This window comes from Talpa occidentalis, unplaced genomic scaffold (assembly GCF_014898055.3).
Source record: "Talpa occidentalis isolate TD23 unplaced genomic scaffold, MPIMG_talOcc4v2.1 talOcc4.7, whole genome shotgun sequence".
NCBI classification, from domain to species: domain Eukaryota; kingdom Metazoa; phylum Chordata; class Mammalia; order Eulipotyphla; family Talpidae; genus Talpa; species Talpa occidentalis.
The window spans coordinates 26344288-26360620 of NW_023605083.1; the positions used below are offsets into that span (position 1 = coordinate 26344288).

The 16333-nt window shown below is 41.8% G+C and overlaps 1 protein-coding gene across 3 annotated transcripts in view; it reads right to left on the bottom strand.

Annotated features, from left to right (window-relative positions):
* Window positions 1-16333, bottom strand: part of DMRT1 (doublesex and mab-3 related transcription factor 1) — a 96674-nt gene that overhangs the window by 28578 nt on the left and 51763 nt on the right. Inside the window, exons 4-5 of one of the 3 annotated variants that reach the window (XM_054688990.1) lie at window positions 11916-11957; window positions 8220-8364 (exon numbers count right to left, since the gene is read on the bottom strand). In XM_054688990.1, coding sequence (XP_054544965.1) covers window positions 8220-8364; window positions 11916-11957 — 187 coding nt within the window. Of the gene's footprint in view, window positions 1-8219; window positions 8368-11915; window positions 11958-16333 lie in introns of all 3 variants that reach the window. The other 2 variants (XM_037493582.2, XM_037493583.2) reach the window with 2 other exon arrangements.

Below are 16333 nucleotides of genomic sequence, written 5' to 3' on the forward strand. Positions count from 1 at the left end.
TCCAACCTGGTCATCAGACATTTAGGAAGCCCTAAAAGAGTAATTTCTTGAGCTCATTCTCTGTGTCCTGCTGTAGACTCATCTTTAGTCCAAAGGAAAACTCTCAGACAGGCGCCTAGTCTATGCATTTAAGAGTTTATGATTAAGTTAAAGATGTGGCCTCCCTGGTGGTGCAAGGGTTAAAGTCTCAGCTGTCAAGCTAGCTCCAGCCACTGCAGCATGAGTTCTATGCCCAGCCAGGGAGTTAACCCACACCACACAGCAGACCTGTCCTGTCTCGCCCGCTACTCCCCTCAGCAGTGTATTTCAGTAGATCCATTTGTTCTACTCCCCACTCTGTCTCTCCCACCGCACCTCTGGCTTACGCCCCAGTTCTTGTATACCTAGATAAAAAAAAAAAAAAGTTAAAGATGTAAAAGCAACTTGATAATAAGCCCTGACTAGGTAAGAGTGTAAAATACTGTCTTCCTCAAATATTATCTGGGAAAAGCTACAGGCTTTTTAGCTACAGTAATATTTAAATAAAAGCTTATGTCCACAATAAAATAAAAGAACATCCAGGAAAAAAAGTAGTTGTTGCCAGTTGCACTAATAATTTTAAAGCTAATGCCTAAATGTTATTTCATTTTATAATGTCTACATCAAATATTAACACTGAGCTTCACTCACTCCTGTTTCTTTAAAAAGAAAATTCAAATATATCCACAAAACTAAAAATGACACTAGTGTGTTAATCAAGTTATAAAGGTGTTTTAAAGCTTACATTTAGCTTTGGGAATAGCAATATAAATACCATAGCTGGTATGCTGGTGGAGCTTATTAAGCTTCCTTTTTGTTTGGTTTGGTGTTTCTGTGACACCAACAGTCTAGAGAAAGAGCCCTAGACAAAGTGTCTCCAAATGATACACATGCCCAGGGAGCAGGTTCAGGAATGTTATCACAGTCAGACAAGTACTGTTGCATTCTTATATTCAGTCCAGCTCACAGAAAATTCCAAGTATACTCTCAACCCCCAATCATAGCTTAATTCCCTTGAAAAACTGTCAAACATGAGAATACCAGACCATAGCTCAGTCAGGCCTCAGACAAGCTAAGCCATCACTTTGCCTCAGTTCCTCCACCTACCACATGGAAATGAGGACCCCTTCTCCTCCCTGCTTCCCAGGCGCTGTCTCTGCTTCGGTGTCCTCATCCCAAAAAATGGGGATAATTTTATTGTTCCAAGAATTACATTATCCCCATCAAGTGCATGGAAGGTTGTCTTACAGACACTGTAAGAGCCATATACGTGTTTGTGAAGAAAGGAAGGGAAGGGAAGAGGAGAATGCGGGATGCACTGGCAGAAAGAACTCCTGGAAACTTCTGTATTTACTTTAAAAAACTAAAAATAGCATTACCTTATGACCAGGCAATATCACTCTAGGGTAAATATTCCCAGATATGAAACCATCAACAAAAAATGTACTGTATTCTACAATAGCCACAGCAGTGTTTTTTTTTTTTTTTTTTAATAGAGGCATGTTTTTATTTATTTATTTATTTATTCATTTGTTTGTTTTGTTTATACATGCACTGGGTACAGTCAGAAGCGCGGGAGGGTGAGAGAATTCACCAGAGCCAGAGCGGGGAGCAGCAGAGCAGGCAGAAGGACCGAAGTACACTGCTGAGGGGAGCAGCGGGCGGCAGGAGAGGTCTGCGCGCCATGCGGGACCCTCCTCTGGTGGCCGGGGAGCAGCCGGGGATCGAACCGGCGCTGCAGAGGCTGCTGGCAGCTTCGCAACCCAGCGCTCAACCGCTGCGCCACCGGGGAGGCCCAGCCACAGCAGTGTTTTACAACAGCTAGGATACTACAGTAGCCTAAATCCCTTTCAACAGACAAATAAATCAAAAAAATATGGTACACACATACCATAGAACACTATATAGTCACAAGAAAGATGAAATGCATCCATTTTCAACAAAAATAGAGGGAATTTTAAATAATTATGAGCAGCAAAGCAAGCCAAGAGTGATTAAAAGAAACACTGAATACTCATATAAGAGACAATTCAAAAATGTAAAAACACTTACAAAAAATTACTAGACACCAACAAACATCCTGGGGGTTCTGAGCTTAAGGGGGACAGGGAAGGAAAAGTAAAAGGGAATACAAGGGGTGGTGGTGACAAAAATAAATAAAATTAAAATATTTTTTAAAATCCATAACACTATCCTATCATTACACTAAAAAAAGTGGTTAAATTGTTAATTGTCTTATAAATACCATATCTGTAAAAGCTTGTTTGAATCAGAATCAAAAAAGATTGATGTCTTATAACAGATTGGTAAGTCTCAAGGATTTATCTTTCTAGCTATCTCCTCCATCATTTTTCCTCCTTTGAAATTTATTTGTTGAAAAATAAACTCAGCAATTTGTCCTGACTTGGCCTAGTATGTCTCTGTGGTGTCATTTAATATGTTCCTCTATCCCTTATATTTCCTACCAGTTGGTGGGTGGCTAGATCTAAAGATTTGGTCATTTTGGGTTAATTTTTTTTTTTTTTTTGGCAAGATCTTTTTTTAAAGTCTTCAGAGCCATCATGTCTAAATGTTTATTATGTGCTTTTAATTATTATTTTCTCACTCAAGAGACCATGATATTTACCTAATTTCAAGAATCATAATATACATCTGGTTAATTTTGAGCAGGGCTAGAAATTAAGGCCTCCTTATCGTCGTTAGTATACCAGGCACTTGTTGAAATGAAAAGCTATATAAGACATTCATATTAGGATAGGGAGATGACAGCTTCTGCCCCTCTTTACATTACTTTTTTATGTGATCCATATGTAAATACAAGTAAAGCTGCTTCCCCCCCACCCCCACTTTCCAGGTGAGGGAACTGAAGCTTTAAGAGATTAAGTGAACATTTCACAATCCAGCCCAGAGCTGTGACTCTGAGCCAGATCTCCCTCCCAGGGCGGGATCCATTCGCTGGTACACACTGGCTTCCACGGTCATGGCCACTGAATGCCCCACTTACCTCTGCTCAAAGCTAAAGCTAAGAATAAAAAGGTCACACAAGGAAAATGGGTTTACCAGCTGAGTGCTCTTTTCTTTGAAATTTGTCAAATGATAAATCATTTCCTAAAGTGCCAAGTTTAACTCAACATTTTCTAAATGTTGCATAAAACACATTTCAGCTGTCCTTAAAGCAGGGGGGAAAGTCCATGTTTTTCTCTTCTAAATGCTTCCATACAATTCATTGTGGAATATACTAGACAAAAGCAGCCCAAAGAATCCATGGCTGGCTCTCCATCCTGTCTGAGCAAGACTAAAATATTTCCAGAGCATCTTTACCTAATAAGAACTACTTGACACACCAACACAAAAGACTGGTGAAAGTTATCAGTATCCTGCTGTCTCTCCTTATATTATGTGATATACCCAGCTTGTTTACATATGGTCACGATTTCATTCTCATATCACCTGCATGAATGTGTCAGCGCCAGCTGGTCACCCTCCGTTAACAGGTGAGGAAACCGAGCCAGCCATATAGTTCAGTACTCCCAAGGTTAAACAGCTGGTGAGTTGCGGGTAACCTCCTTAGATATGTATTTACCACCCCACCCAGCCACCCATCCATCATCTGACATAAAAGGTCACTTTGACATCCTGGACCAAAAGAGAGGAGATCTGAGGGAGCTTTCAAGAGGCAGCACAACCTCACTGCTCATATCTGCAAAACTGGGACAATCAGTCAGACGATCTTTTACTAAAATCCAGCTCTCACAGCATAGCCACTCTGTACAGTGAAAGCTTAACCATTTTCTGTTTAGTCATGACAACTGTGGGGGAAGCGGCATACGCCAGCAGTTAAATCAGAAACTTCTGGAGTCATTGATTCCCATGTTAGGGAACACATAGATCTGCAAGCTGCCCAGATATGAGCAAAGGATTTGAGACCTGGAACTCAGAAAAGCCCTTCCACTGACCTTGGCCATCTGCTCTTTGAGTAAAATGTAGATGATCTTCATTTTGTTTTACAGAGCTGTTGACATTCTACATGTGTAATATATGACTACTTCATGACACAAAGGAAACACCTCAGATGTGTATTTCTTTCCACTGGAAAAAGAGCAGAGGTTGACTGCATGGGAAGGCTGAGTTGGCACAGCATGGCACTGCCATGCTACCTGAGCTGGAAGAGACTAAAGAAGCAGAAGCACAGGATGTGACATTTCTAGCTTTCAAACTCAGTCCTTACGTCATCTGGTCTGACAGATTTACTAGACTCTTCATTGAAATGCTTTCGATACTTGACTTCCAAGATACCACTTCTCCTTAAGTTTTCCTTCTACCTCAGGGGTTGCTCCCATAACTCCCTTCTTGGCTGGTTCTCCTCATCTACCAAACCTCTAAGCACTGAAGGGCCACAGGGCTCAGTCCTTGGTATTTTATTCTTCTCTATCTACACTTCTCCAGGGGATCTCACCATATTGATTTCAAGTAACACTTGTGCACTGAACACCCAAGTTTTTCTTTCCAGCAGGCATATCTTCCCTTAACTTCATATTTCATACATTTAATTACTCCTCGAGCAACTACCTGGAACACTCATGAACATCTCAAACTTAACATTTACAAAATTAAACTTCTAATTCCCACAAACTTATTTTTCCCATGGTCTATTCTACCTCAATAAATGGACATCCCAATTTCCCACAAAGTCAGATCAAAAATTATGGAGTCATTCTTCACTCTTTTTTTTCCTGTCATATCCCAAATCCATTAGCAAACCTTGTTGATTCTATCTTTAAAATATACCAGGAATTCAACCATGTCATCACTCCCAATGCCCACCCTGACTAAGCCACTCACATCTCTTGTCAGAATCACTCCATCTTCTAACATGTCTCCTGCTTCAACCTCGATCCCTACAATCTACTCTTTTTTTTTTTTTTTTTTTTTTAAACTTTTTTTTTTTTTTTTTAAAGATTTATTGATTGATTGATTGATTTATACATACATTCATGCAAGCACTGGGTACAGTCAGAAGTGTAGGAGGGTGAGAGAATTCACCAGAGCCAAAGCGGTAAGCAGAGCAGGCAGGAGGACCGAAGTACACTGCTGAGGGGAGCAGCGGGTGGCAGGAGAGGTCTGCGCACCATGTGGGACCCTCCTCCGGTGGCCGGGGAGCAGCCGGGGATCGAACCGGCGCTGCAGAGGCTGACGGACAGCTTCGCAACCCAGCGCTCAACCTCTGCGCCACCGGGGAGGCCCCTTACAATCTACTCTTAAGTAGCCAGAGTGATACTAAAAAACACAGGCAGACATGTCACTCTTGCTGGAATTCTCTAATGGCTTCCCATCTCACTTGAAATAAAACCCAGAGTGCTTCCAAAGGGTTCCAAAGTCCTATGTGATTCAGCCCCCTCCATCTCTCTGCTCTACCTTCAAACATTTTTCAGCACATGGAAAGGAGAGAGAATACCTCCTAGCCTTTTTCCCAAAAAGAATTAAATAGTCGCAACAGGACAAAAGGAAAACTTGCCCTGTAATTACTTTCCCCTTAATGTTCTATCTTCATATTGCAATGCTGAGGAAAATGATGAACTCAGATTTATTTTTTTACATAGTGAGGGCAGGTAGAGCTTATCTTTAAAGAAACTGAATAAAAAATATTTGATAGACAACTTTATATATAAATGAGACTTTACAGGAAACATTAAACCTCCTGAAAATGTCTTTAAAAATATTTAGAAGTTCCCACTCATAAGAATTGACATGCTATTTACAAATCATAATTTACTTATTAATGCAACCAAAAGACCTCACCTCAAATTTGCTAGAACTGATGAACTAGTTATCAGTCAGCCTCTGTGACTAACTAGTCCTCAAAGTGCTCCTCAGTGTCAATGGTGATGACAAAATTAAGGATCTAATTCCCTAAGAGATGATATCTGGAGTGTCCTTGTTAAACCCCAAACACAGTTCCCTTTTTCCTCTCCCCTTCCCATCTGCGCTGTAGAAATTGCATGCAATGCAGAAGCCCAAATTAGCATATATTTGGAGGTCATAAAGCCATGTATCTTTGAAAAATTAGCTGGGATTTGAATTTTCTATGTATTTACATTCTCCTTACATGACAATTCTGAGGTGGGCACTACTGACATTCCATTGCAGTTTCTTGCTAGCTAAGACCCTCACATCCCAAGTCTGACCTTCCTAGTTAATTACTGGTGAGTGACAGTAGAGAAGATCAATTATGGAACCTGCTCATACTTTCAAACAATAATATTGCCAGAAATTTTTAAGAAATTCTAGTTGTTTTTTGTCCAGCCTTTCCCTGTGAACAGTGGTGCAGCTGGCCTTTGCTTTCTTGGACTGTAACCTCTTTCCTCTGTCTTTCCCTTTCCTGCCATAAATTCAGATGCCTGCTCCTCTCCAAATTCATTCCTCTCTGCTCAAATAAATTCCCTCCTATCTTTTTGTCTGACCGCCATTCTCTGAATTTACACCTTTGTCTCAAGAATGCCAGCACTTCTAAAAACATTTCATATTCCTGAAGCAAGAAGCTCAAGCAATTTCTTCCAGAAAGCAGGTTTCAGTCCTAAGTTTCTGTATAAACACATTTCCTTAGCTGCTCCTTGCTTAGATTGTGCACCGACAATGAGTCAGGGTTCCTGCCTTACAGACTGTGTTTCCTTACAGAGCAAGCTCACTCAAAAATACCTACATTTTGTTCATTCATTCACTCAACCATTATAGAAAGAACAAAAGGCTTCATAGCAGATAAAAAGATGTGTGAGATGTTTTTCTGTCCTCAAGGAGCTTACACTCCAGATCCATAGATAGAATCAAAGGTAGCATGAAAGAAGTATGAATATTATGTGGCATGAATATTTACAATACAGTTTACTTGTCTGTCCCTGACAAAAATGGTTATTAAAGTCAAATTGCACTCAACAATGCATACATCAGTCTGTCTATAGCTCAAACTGATTGGTCCGCAGAGCTACATTCCATATTAATAGAATTCCTTTATTTTATTTTAGAATGATAATTAAAACACAAAACTTACTCAGTTTTTTAGACTTCAATGTTCTAAGTTTGTAAATCAAAGCACAGATCTGAATCTCATTCGCTAAGTACTTGCCTTACCGGTTCTCTATAGATTCAAGTTATTTAAAAAACAAACTTATTTACAGCAGTAGCCATTTTCTCTACAAATTCACGCTCACCACTCTAATTTCCACTTACAATCCCAATTGTATCTGCTTCTCACTTTCTTAGATCAAAAGATGATGCTCAGGGGCCTCCCCAGTGGTACAGGGGGTTGAGCGCAGCACTGTGAAGCTGGCCGCAGCCTCTGCTGTGCGGGTTCGATTCCCAGCCAGCCGGGGAGATTCCCACATGGCAAGGCAGACCTCTCCTGTCTCGCCTGCTGTTCCCCTCAGCAGTGTACTTCGGTCCTTCTGCCTGTTCTGCTCCCTGCTCTGTCTCTGGTGAATTCTCTCACCCTGCTGTGCCTCTGGCCTGTACCCCAGGGCTTGCATAAATAAATAAATCTTTAAAAAGAAAAAAAGATGATGCTCAAGTTTAAAAAAAGGCTCTAAAAACACAGCAGCCATAAAAGAACTGCCTATCAAAGCAGAGTAAATGTTGGGGAGAAGGTTAAATTTGAAGTTGAGGAATCGTATATTTCAAAGTGCTTTGGTTCATTAAACCTTCATTTTTCATTTTAAAGCCATTACATTAGAGTTATTTGCATTGCTACTGCATAAACTCTGAGGTCTACTGTATTAAAAAAAAATGTTTTACTATGTTATTTTATGTCCTCCCCCAAAAGATAGATACACCTTCAATTTTAAAATGGAAAAGTTTTGGAAAAAGAGTGCTCAGTACTTAGAAATTCACTTCACAAAAAACATCAGAGTTTGAACCACACTGAAAGTGCCCCTGTGTTTCAAATTGATTCTCCAGAAAATACATTTTCAGCTTTTGTTGGGAGTCTCTCATCTTATTCTCATTACTTTTGTGAATACAAAAGACAAACATGATATTAAGAATCTAGCAAAGCAAAAACATTACATAACTAAATACTTTAAAGGATACTTCTATAAGAGTCACACAGCCATGAACTTTCCAACAGTTCCTTACTGGCTAGAGAGCAAGAGACCAGCATTGGGTACCCACCCTCCTTACCAGAACCCCAATCTGTATTAACAAACACCTACCACTCGCTTTGGCTTCTGCGTAGGAAGGCCCATCCTCGAAAGTGAAGATCTGGGACACGCTCTGGCCCAGGTAGGAGGGAGGCGGGTAGTAAGAATGCATCCTGTACTGCGAACTCACCGCATGACGGTTCTCCGAGTTTTTCATCTGCTTGAGAAAAGGGAAGAAAAATTAAGCAATCACAGGAGCATTTTACAGTGATTACAAGAATTGCCTATTTTCTGATATGAAGGCCATGATCTGAAGGCTGGAAGTATCCTCTACCACAAATATACCCCTCCAGCGACTGAGCCCTGAAATACTAGAACCATGCATCCTGAGGTGCCTTTTCTATTTTAGAGTGCCCTCTAAAAGCACTCCTAAAATTCCTTCTGCTCATGATGCTTGGTTAACAAGCAATATAAAGAACTGGGCAGTCCTGATTAGGAGCCAAAGCAATCCCCAGTAACCCCCGCCTTGAGTGTTTGATTAGTAGCAACTTACTTACCTTCTTCACATGCAAAATCTAGAATCTCACCTTATCTGCCTTACAATGTTGATAAAAAGAGAATATTAAAATAGGGCCTCCCCGGTGGCGCAGCGGTTGAGCGCTGGGTTGCAAAGCTGCCCGCAGCCTCTGCAGTGCCGGTTCGATCCCCGGCTGCTCCCAGGCCACCGGAGGAGGGTCCCACATGGCGCGCAGACCTCTCCTGCCGCCCGCTGCTCCCCTCAGCAGTGTACTTCGGTCCTTCTGCCTGCTCTGCTCCCTGCTCTGACTCTGGTGAATTCTCTCACCCTCCCGCGCTTCTGACTGTACCCAGTGCTTGTATGAATGAATAAATAAATAAATCTTTAAAAAAAAAAAGAGAGAATATTAAAATAACTGTAACAGGAAAGGGGAGGTTTGTTCCCTGCCCTACCCTAAGGAAGGGTGGAGCTGGGCTAGGGGAGAAGCTAGGGAAGACTGGGAGAAAGGAGGGGATCAAGAAGGAAACTTGGAGGAGGCACATGGAGTTGAGCGAGCACAAGGTTTGTGTCTGGGTTGTGGACCTGTACCAGGGACTTGGGGGACATGGAAGGAGACACTTGAAAGAGACAGAGATGTGGGCGAGAGACCGAGAGGTGGATGACAAGGGCAGCCTTGTATTTTGATTTTGCTCCTTTCATCCCAGACTTGTCTGGCCACTTCTGTCCCTTTCTTATGGGTCCCCACCAGGTGTCTTAGACTTGTGGCAAGATTTTGGGTCTCAGTGATCCTGCTTTGGTCCCACCCTGTTTGGGTTGGGCATTTGCCCACAAGGGGATAAATGGTGTTTCACATGGAAACTACTTTATTTATTCTTTCCTGTCTCTCTTTATTGTGCACTAATTGTATTAAAGTGTCTTCCCATTGAAGGTCTTGTGTACTGGGAATGTGGCTTGTCTTTGTGCAGTGGATGGCAAAAACTGTTTAGAGCAGACAGCTTTGGGAGTCCTGGGGTACCCCTCCTCCTGCGCTATAATACAACAACCCCCAGATTGTGTGAGAGTAACAAGCTGCTGTCATTAGCCTGATGCTGTGCTGGTCCTTGTCCATTCGCATCCCCTTCTACGTTTTCCCTGAAGCAAGAATAGAATCTGTGATCTCCATTTCCTTGGGTTCTAAGGTGATTTGGATTCTGCTAACAGGATGTGAAGACTTGGAAGGCGGAAGGAGGCACATGCTGTCCCTCATTAGCTGTGGCAGCTCACATCTGGGCTCAGCAGTCATGCCTTTACTCTAACATTCAGGCCCTGTCTTTGGGACAGTGGAGCAACTTTTATGACATCTCATTCAAAGCTAAGGATGTGTGCGCTAAAGGCTTCGGAGAGGCCCCACTTCCAAGTTCCCAATACGATGGGGCACTTCCATGAACATCTACAGCTGTGTGTCCTGTTCAGACCCTGATGCAGACACTGAGTATTAAATGCATGATCATATCTTCACAGCAAGAACAGCCAGATTCCAGTTATTTCTGTTACTTTTAAAATTAAGTTTACATGGTACTAATATCACAAAACCTGATCTAATGCAATGTTTAGGATAAACTAATTCTGTTTAAGAATTAAGGAATATTTCTGAGATCTTGTTTTTCAATCCAATCTTTAGACTGCTGTGTTAGATTAAGAAAATAGTATTCACTTGACAGGGTGTGGCAAGGTGAAATTATTACTGGTCTTCCTCAAGATTTTCTACGAATATCTACATTTTGGACAATTTCCCAAGTAATATAGGCTTATGTGTATTTGGATATTGTGGCATTGCTTGTGAGGAAGGCCCAGGTCCTGTGTACTAAATTGAGAAGCTCAAGAAATTCATTTTTGACCCGCTCAACTGCTCCCTGCTACAAATGTATGCCTCGATGGACAGATTATTTTTTGGAGATGCCAAGATGACCCCATTTCATGTGTTATCTCGCCAGTTCCCTTTATTCTTTCTAGTTTTGGAAGCATATAAATTGGTATCTCTTCTAGCTCCACCACCCAATTTTAATTTTCTATCACCATATAAATCTTAACTAAGTAAGTGGACATGCAAGCTTGGAAGTAGCCAAAGGGGAAAAACTGGCTGCCCCCAACTGAGAATCCTGGTCAGGAGAGCCTTGAGGAGCCATGAAACCATTTAAGAAGGCGGCTACAATCAATGGTGAGTTAACTGCGCAGACACAGTTATCCACTAGATGGTGCTTCCCAGGGCTCTGATAATGTTTATGTAAATGATCGGCGGGGAGGGGGATCCTATTAGAATGTAGATTAGCCTGGGTGGGGGTCTCCAAGTCTGACAAGCTTCAGGAGACAGCTGATTCTGCAGGCTTAAGTGTCTTTAGGGGAGGGCCCAAGCCCAGAGAGGGATCTTCGAAACTCTTTAAACCAATTGTTTACCACCATAGAGTTACCACCTAAACTGAGGGAGGGTGGAAATAATATGAATAGCGTTGTTAATTTTTCATTATTTTTCTCTTCACATGTATGTAAGATTACTCAGAGCTAGTAGTATTTTTTCAGGGGTCTACTGCCATCTAGAATTGCTGCCATGCTAATAAACAAACTCAAACTTTCTGCATTAAAGAACCATTTCTGTCTCTATAGACTTTCCTCAAGTCAATTAGACAATGTAAGTAATGAACACTGAACTAGAAGTAGCAACTTTTAAGTAGGAAATGCCATGGTATAAATACAGATGTCCCCGCTATCTGAATTCCTATGACCTCTTCCCTAAGCTGAAACTGGCATAAAGCCAAAGAGAAATGACTATTCATTTACGGGAAAAAAATTCCGCTTTCTCAGACCCCCCAAAATAACCTACCAAATAACATGTGAAACATTTTACTAAAATCACCCTCACATATAGTAAAAGCAGGAGTGGCATGGTCACTACCCAGGCCCCTATGAAGTAGTCCTGGGGAAGGAGTCTCTAGAAGAGCTCCTGCAAAATGCACTTCTGCTATTTTTGCTTTTCATCTTTCTCGTTAAGAGTGGACTCCCCTTCTAATGTCTTTCAGTTGGTAAAAATGTAACGGGGTGGTCCCCAGGAAAGGGGGAGGTTCCAGGTTTCCTGCCCCACCCAAGGGAGGGTGGAGCTAAGCAGGGAGAGAAGAAGCTGCAGAAGAGACTGAGGAAGGAAGGAAGCAGGATGGAGCCAGAAGGAGACCTGGAGGAGGCACATGGAGCAGAGAGACACATGAAGACACTGCACTTGCCTTTTGATCGTGGACTGGGTGACACAGATGTGGGTGAGAGACCTGTGGGGACATGACAATGGCGGTTTTTGTCTTGACTTTGATTTTGTTCTTTTCCCTCCAGACTTGTCTGGTTGTTTCTCATTCTTTTCTGTGGGTCCCCACTGGAAGATGCTTTAGACTTGTGGCAGGCTTTGGGGACTTGCTCTGGGCCAGTCCCATTTGGATGGACTTTTACCCACGAGGGGATGGGTAACTTCGGGCACTTGATTTAGAAACTATATTCTTTGCCTTTCCTCTATTGTTTCCTAATTGTATTAAAGTTCCTTCCCATTAAAGTCTCATGTTTTGTGTTGATGCGGCGGATGGTAGAACCTATTTAGAGCAGGCAGGTTTGCAGGGGTCTGGGGTTCCCCTCTCCCTGCCCTGTAACAAAAACAGGTAGTAATATAGGCCTTTTGAAAAAGCAAAGTGACAGTACCTCATGAAAACCAAGGGTGCCTGTAACAAAGCTCTAGATTTAAAGTGGGTCATATCTCCTTCCAATTTGACATCTTCGAGTTAGTTCTCTAAGGAGAATGTTTTTTTAATTTTTCACACATACAAAAAAAAAAAAGAATTTGAGCCTGCAAATTTTGCAAAATGCCAGATTTTTCTTTTACTGTGAAATTTCTACAAATTCTTTTTTCAATATACTTGAAAAATGCTCACTGTGAGTGTAGAGTAGGGGTCAGCAAGCTTTTTTTGGTAAATGACCAAACAGTATATAATTTACATTTTGCATGTCATAAGCTCTCTAGACAATTAGTAAATAAATGGTCATGGCTGTGTTCCAATAAAACTTTATTTACAAAAATGTGTACTGGTTCTCAACATTCACTCCCATCAAATAAGAGAGGGAGGGGACCCAGCACTGTTGCCTGGGCATCACCCCTAGAACATCTGATTTTACTGGTTTGGGATGTGGTCTGGGTCCTGGGTTATTTCAACGATCCCCAGATAATTCTAATGAGTTACCAAGACTGAGAACCAGTGCTCAAGAATTACCAATGTATTTCCCACACCCATGAAAATTATTAAATCCCAACATCCCCAGTATTAACTTAAAAATGCAAAAAAGGTAAAAGAGTCTAGCAGATTCCTGTGCATATTATATTTAAAAAGATTCATATAGTGGCCTCTCTGGTGGCGCAAGCGGTTAAGGACCACATTATGAAGCAATCCGCAGCCTCTGCAGCTCAAGTTCGATCCCCGGCTGGCCCAGGAGCAACCCACATGGTGCAGTAGACCTCTCCAGCCTCGCCCACTGCTCCCCTCAGCAGTGTATTTCAGTCAATGTGCCTGTTCTGTTCCCCACTCTGTCTCTGGTGAATCCTCTCGCCCCCCGCATCTCTGACCTGTACCCCAGGTTTTATATGCATTAATAAATAAATCTTTAAAAAAGAAAGAAAGAAAAAAGGTTCATATAAAATGATAAGTTTTTTTTAACTAAAGCTTATCAGAAAATAAACACAATTTCAAAATCTATGCATGTTTATTTTTCCTCATGATCCTCCTCCCATGTTTTTAAAAAGCATCAGGTAATAAGAATTATTTGGAAATAGGCATTAAATTATTTGAACTTATTCAATTTCCCCTTATTCAATTTGAACTTATTCAATTCAATGAATCCCTGGGGATCACTGAACTATAAAAGATTTCCAGCAAAAGAAGAAAAAGATACAAAGGGTCAGACTGCCTCTAAGGTTAATGTGAACTTACTGAGACCATCAATCACTTCTGCTACATGCAACTCCAGTAATCACAAGCAACCACCTATGAGCATAAGAAAATGGACAGGTCTACTTATTTCTAACTGTGTAAACCTCTCAAACTTCAAGTTAAAATTGAATTGTGATTCATCCGGAAAGAAAAAAAGTATGGCAGAATGCAATTTAAAATTCTAGGTAACTTCTTGCTCCCTTGGCTTAGACAAAATGGGTAAATAATAAACCCTTTTTGAACTCATTAGATTTAAGCCAGCAGTGCTCAAAAGGGGAGAGGAGGTGATATGCTCCCCAGGGGACATTTGTGAAATCTGGAGTCATTTTTGATTGTCATTCTGGGGGAGAAAGGAACTACTGGCTTCTAGCGGCAAAGACCCTGGATGGTGCTAAAGACGCCCCAGTGCGCAGCCCAGCCCCCCTGCCGCCCCCAGCACAGAATTAACCAGCCCAACATTTCAAAGAGCCAAACTGGAGAAAATTTGCCTAAACTAACCAAACATACTTCCTACCTCTGCTCCTCATTGCCAGCTAAAACAGCAACGTTCTACCTTGGGATGGAAGTTGCTTACTTAACTAGAGGAAGTCAAATTATACTGAAAGGATAAACATTTTGCCTTTATGCAGCACACCCTTGTTTCTTCTAAAGATTTAATTTTTTTATTCCTTAAATTCAGCAAACCAAGTAAAATCAAAACACAGGACTCCAGTAAACTATGGCTACTATGATTATTAGCATGTGGTAGCTGGCAAGCAAGAAGCATGTTTTATAATCTTATTATCCATCCAAATCTCTGTACCACAAGCTGACCTACGGGCTGGCAGACAACAAGCATGCGGATACTATTAACCCCAGGAGGAACTTAAGAGTTTTATTTCATTGAATTGCCAAGAACATACAACACAATACATCTGAACCACAGGTTTCCTTTTTACATTTTAGTACTTTTTTTTTTTAGTAACAATAAAATCCCAGCACAATTTAAATTATAAGATCCAACTTCCTTTGAAAAATCCTTAAAACCTATTCACTGGTTGTCTGTTAAAGCTTCAGAGAGGAACAGAGCTTGGTGTGACCCTGAGTTGAACACCCCATGCAGGTAATGGCTAAAAGAGAACCAGGAGGGCCAAACTGGTATCTAGTTGTCTATTAAACATGGCTCAACTGCACAGAACACAAGTTGATAAAGACAGGACATGGTCTTCAGGGGAGAAAAGCCTAATTGCAAATTCTGATGTTTAAATGAATAGTGTGAAGATTCTCTTGACAGTGACATGAGGCTTACAGTACCGGTCCCTGCCCACAGTTTTATTGAGTTAGAAGTGACACCTAGTACTATAACAGCTGAAGGTGTACAGCATAATGATTTGACTTACAAATATCATGAAATGATGACCACCCTGAGTTTCAATGGTTACTGAAACACCAACAGACCAAACGCTGAGTCATGAATGACACACATGTAGATGCCCTTAAGCTAGACCTTACCCGTCCATCCTCTACTTACAGTCCCTCTGGAGGTTCATTTTCCCTCTCCTAACTTCATTAGCCTCCTCATGGGGCGCACCCAGCTTTCTTTTTTTTTTTAATTAAAAAAAAAACCTTTTTTAAAAATCTGTTCATCTGTTTGTTTTCTTTTCTTTTCTTTTTTTAAAGATATTATTTATTTAGGGGCCTCCCCAGTGGCGCAGCGGTTGAGCGCTGGGTTGTGAAGCTGCCCGCAGCTGGTTCGATTCCCAGCTGCTCCCAGGGCAACGGAGGAGGGTCCCACATGGCGCGCAGACCTCTCCTGACACCCACTGCTCCCCTCAGCAGTGTACTTCGTCACACTCTCTGTTCTGCTCTCCACTCTGGCTCTGTTGAATTCTCTCACCCTTCCACGCTTCTGACTGTCCCCAGTGCTTGTATAAATAAATAAATAAATCTTTAAAAAAAAAGATATTATTTATTTATACAAGCACTGGGGACAGTCAGAAGCGCAGGAGGATGAGAGAATTCACCAGAGCCAGAGTGGGGAACAGAACAGGCAGACTGACAAACACACTGCTGGGGGAGCAGCGGGCGTGGCAAGAGAGGTCTGTCGCGCCATGTGGGACCCTCATCGGTGGCCAGGAATCAAACCGGAGCTGCAGAGGCTGTGGGCAGCTTCGCAGCCCAGCGCTCAACCGCTGCGCCACTAGGGGAGGCCTGCACCCAGCTTTCTCTTAAGTGCTCATGTTATGGAAAACCCTCTGTTCATCCCTCCAGCAGAAGCAATAGAAAAGAGAGGTCAGGAGCCCCAGTCAGGGGTTCCTGCAAAGGCCAGGACTCCTTCGCTGTGTAAAGCAGGAAGGTGCTGAGTTTGAGGGTGAGCATAGAGATGCTGGAGAACACAAGGGCTATTTGTCCAAACATGGCAGGGGTGCTGTTCCTGTTCAGGAAGAGCCAGGAGAGGAAAAAAAGAAGACTAGAGAAAGAAGATACTCCTAACTGTGGCTGAGAGGACACATCATTTAAGATATGAAGCACCTAAATACTGTTTTAAGTTGTAAGTTTTCCCAAAGCTTCAGAAAGTCTATGACATGTGCAAAAGTAAAGTGTGGGTGGGGCTTTTCAAAAAGAATGAAAAGGAAGGAGCTAGATTTCAGATTGGGGTTAATACCAGAGTAGATTTTTAAAACATAAAAAAAGTCCTA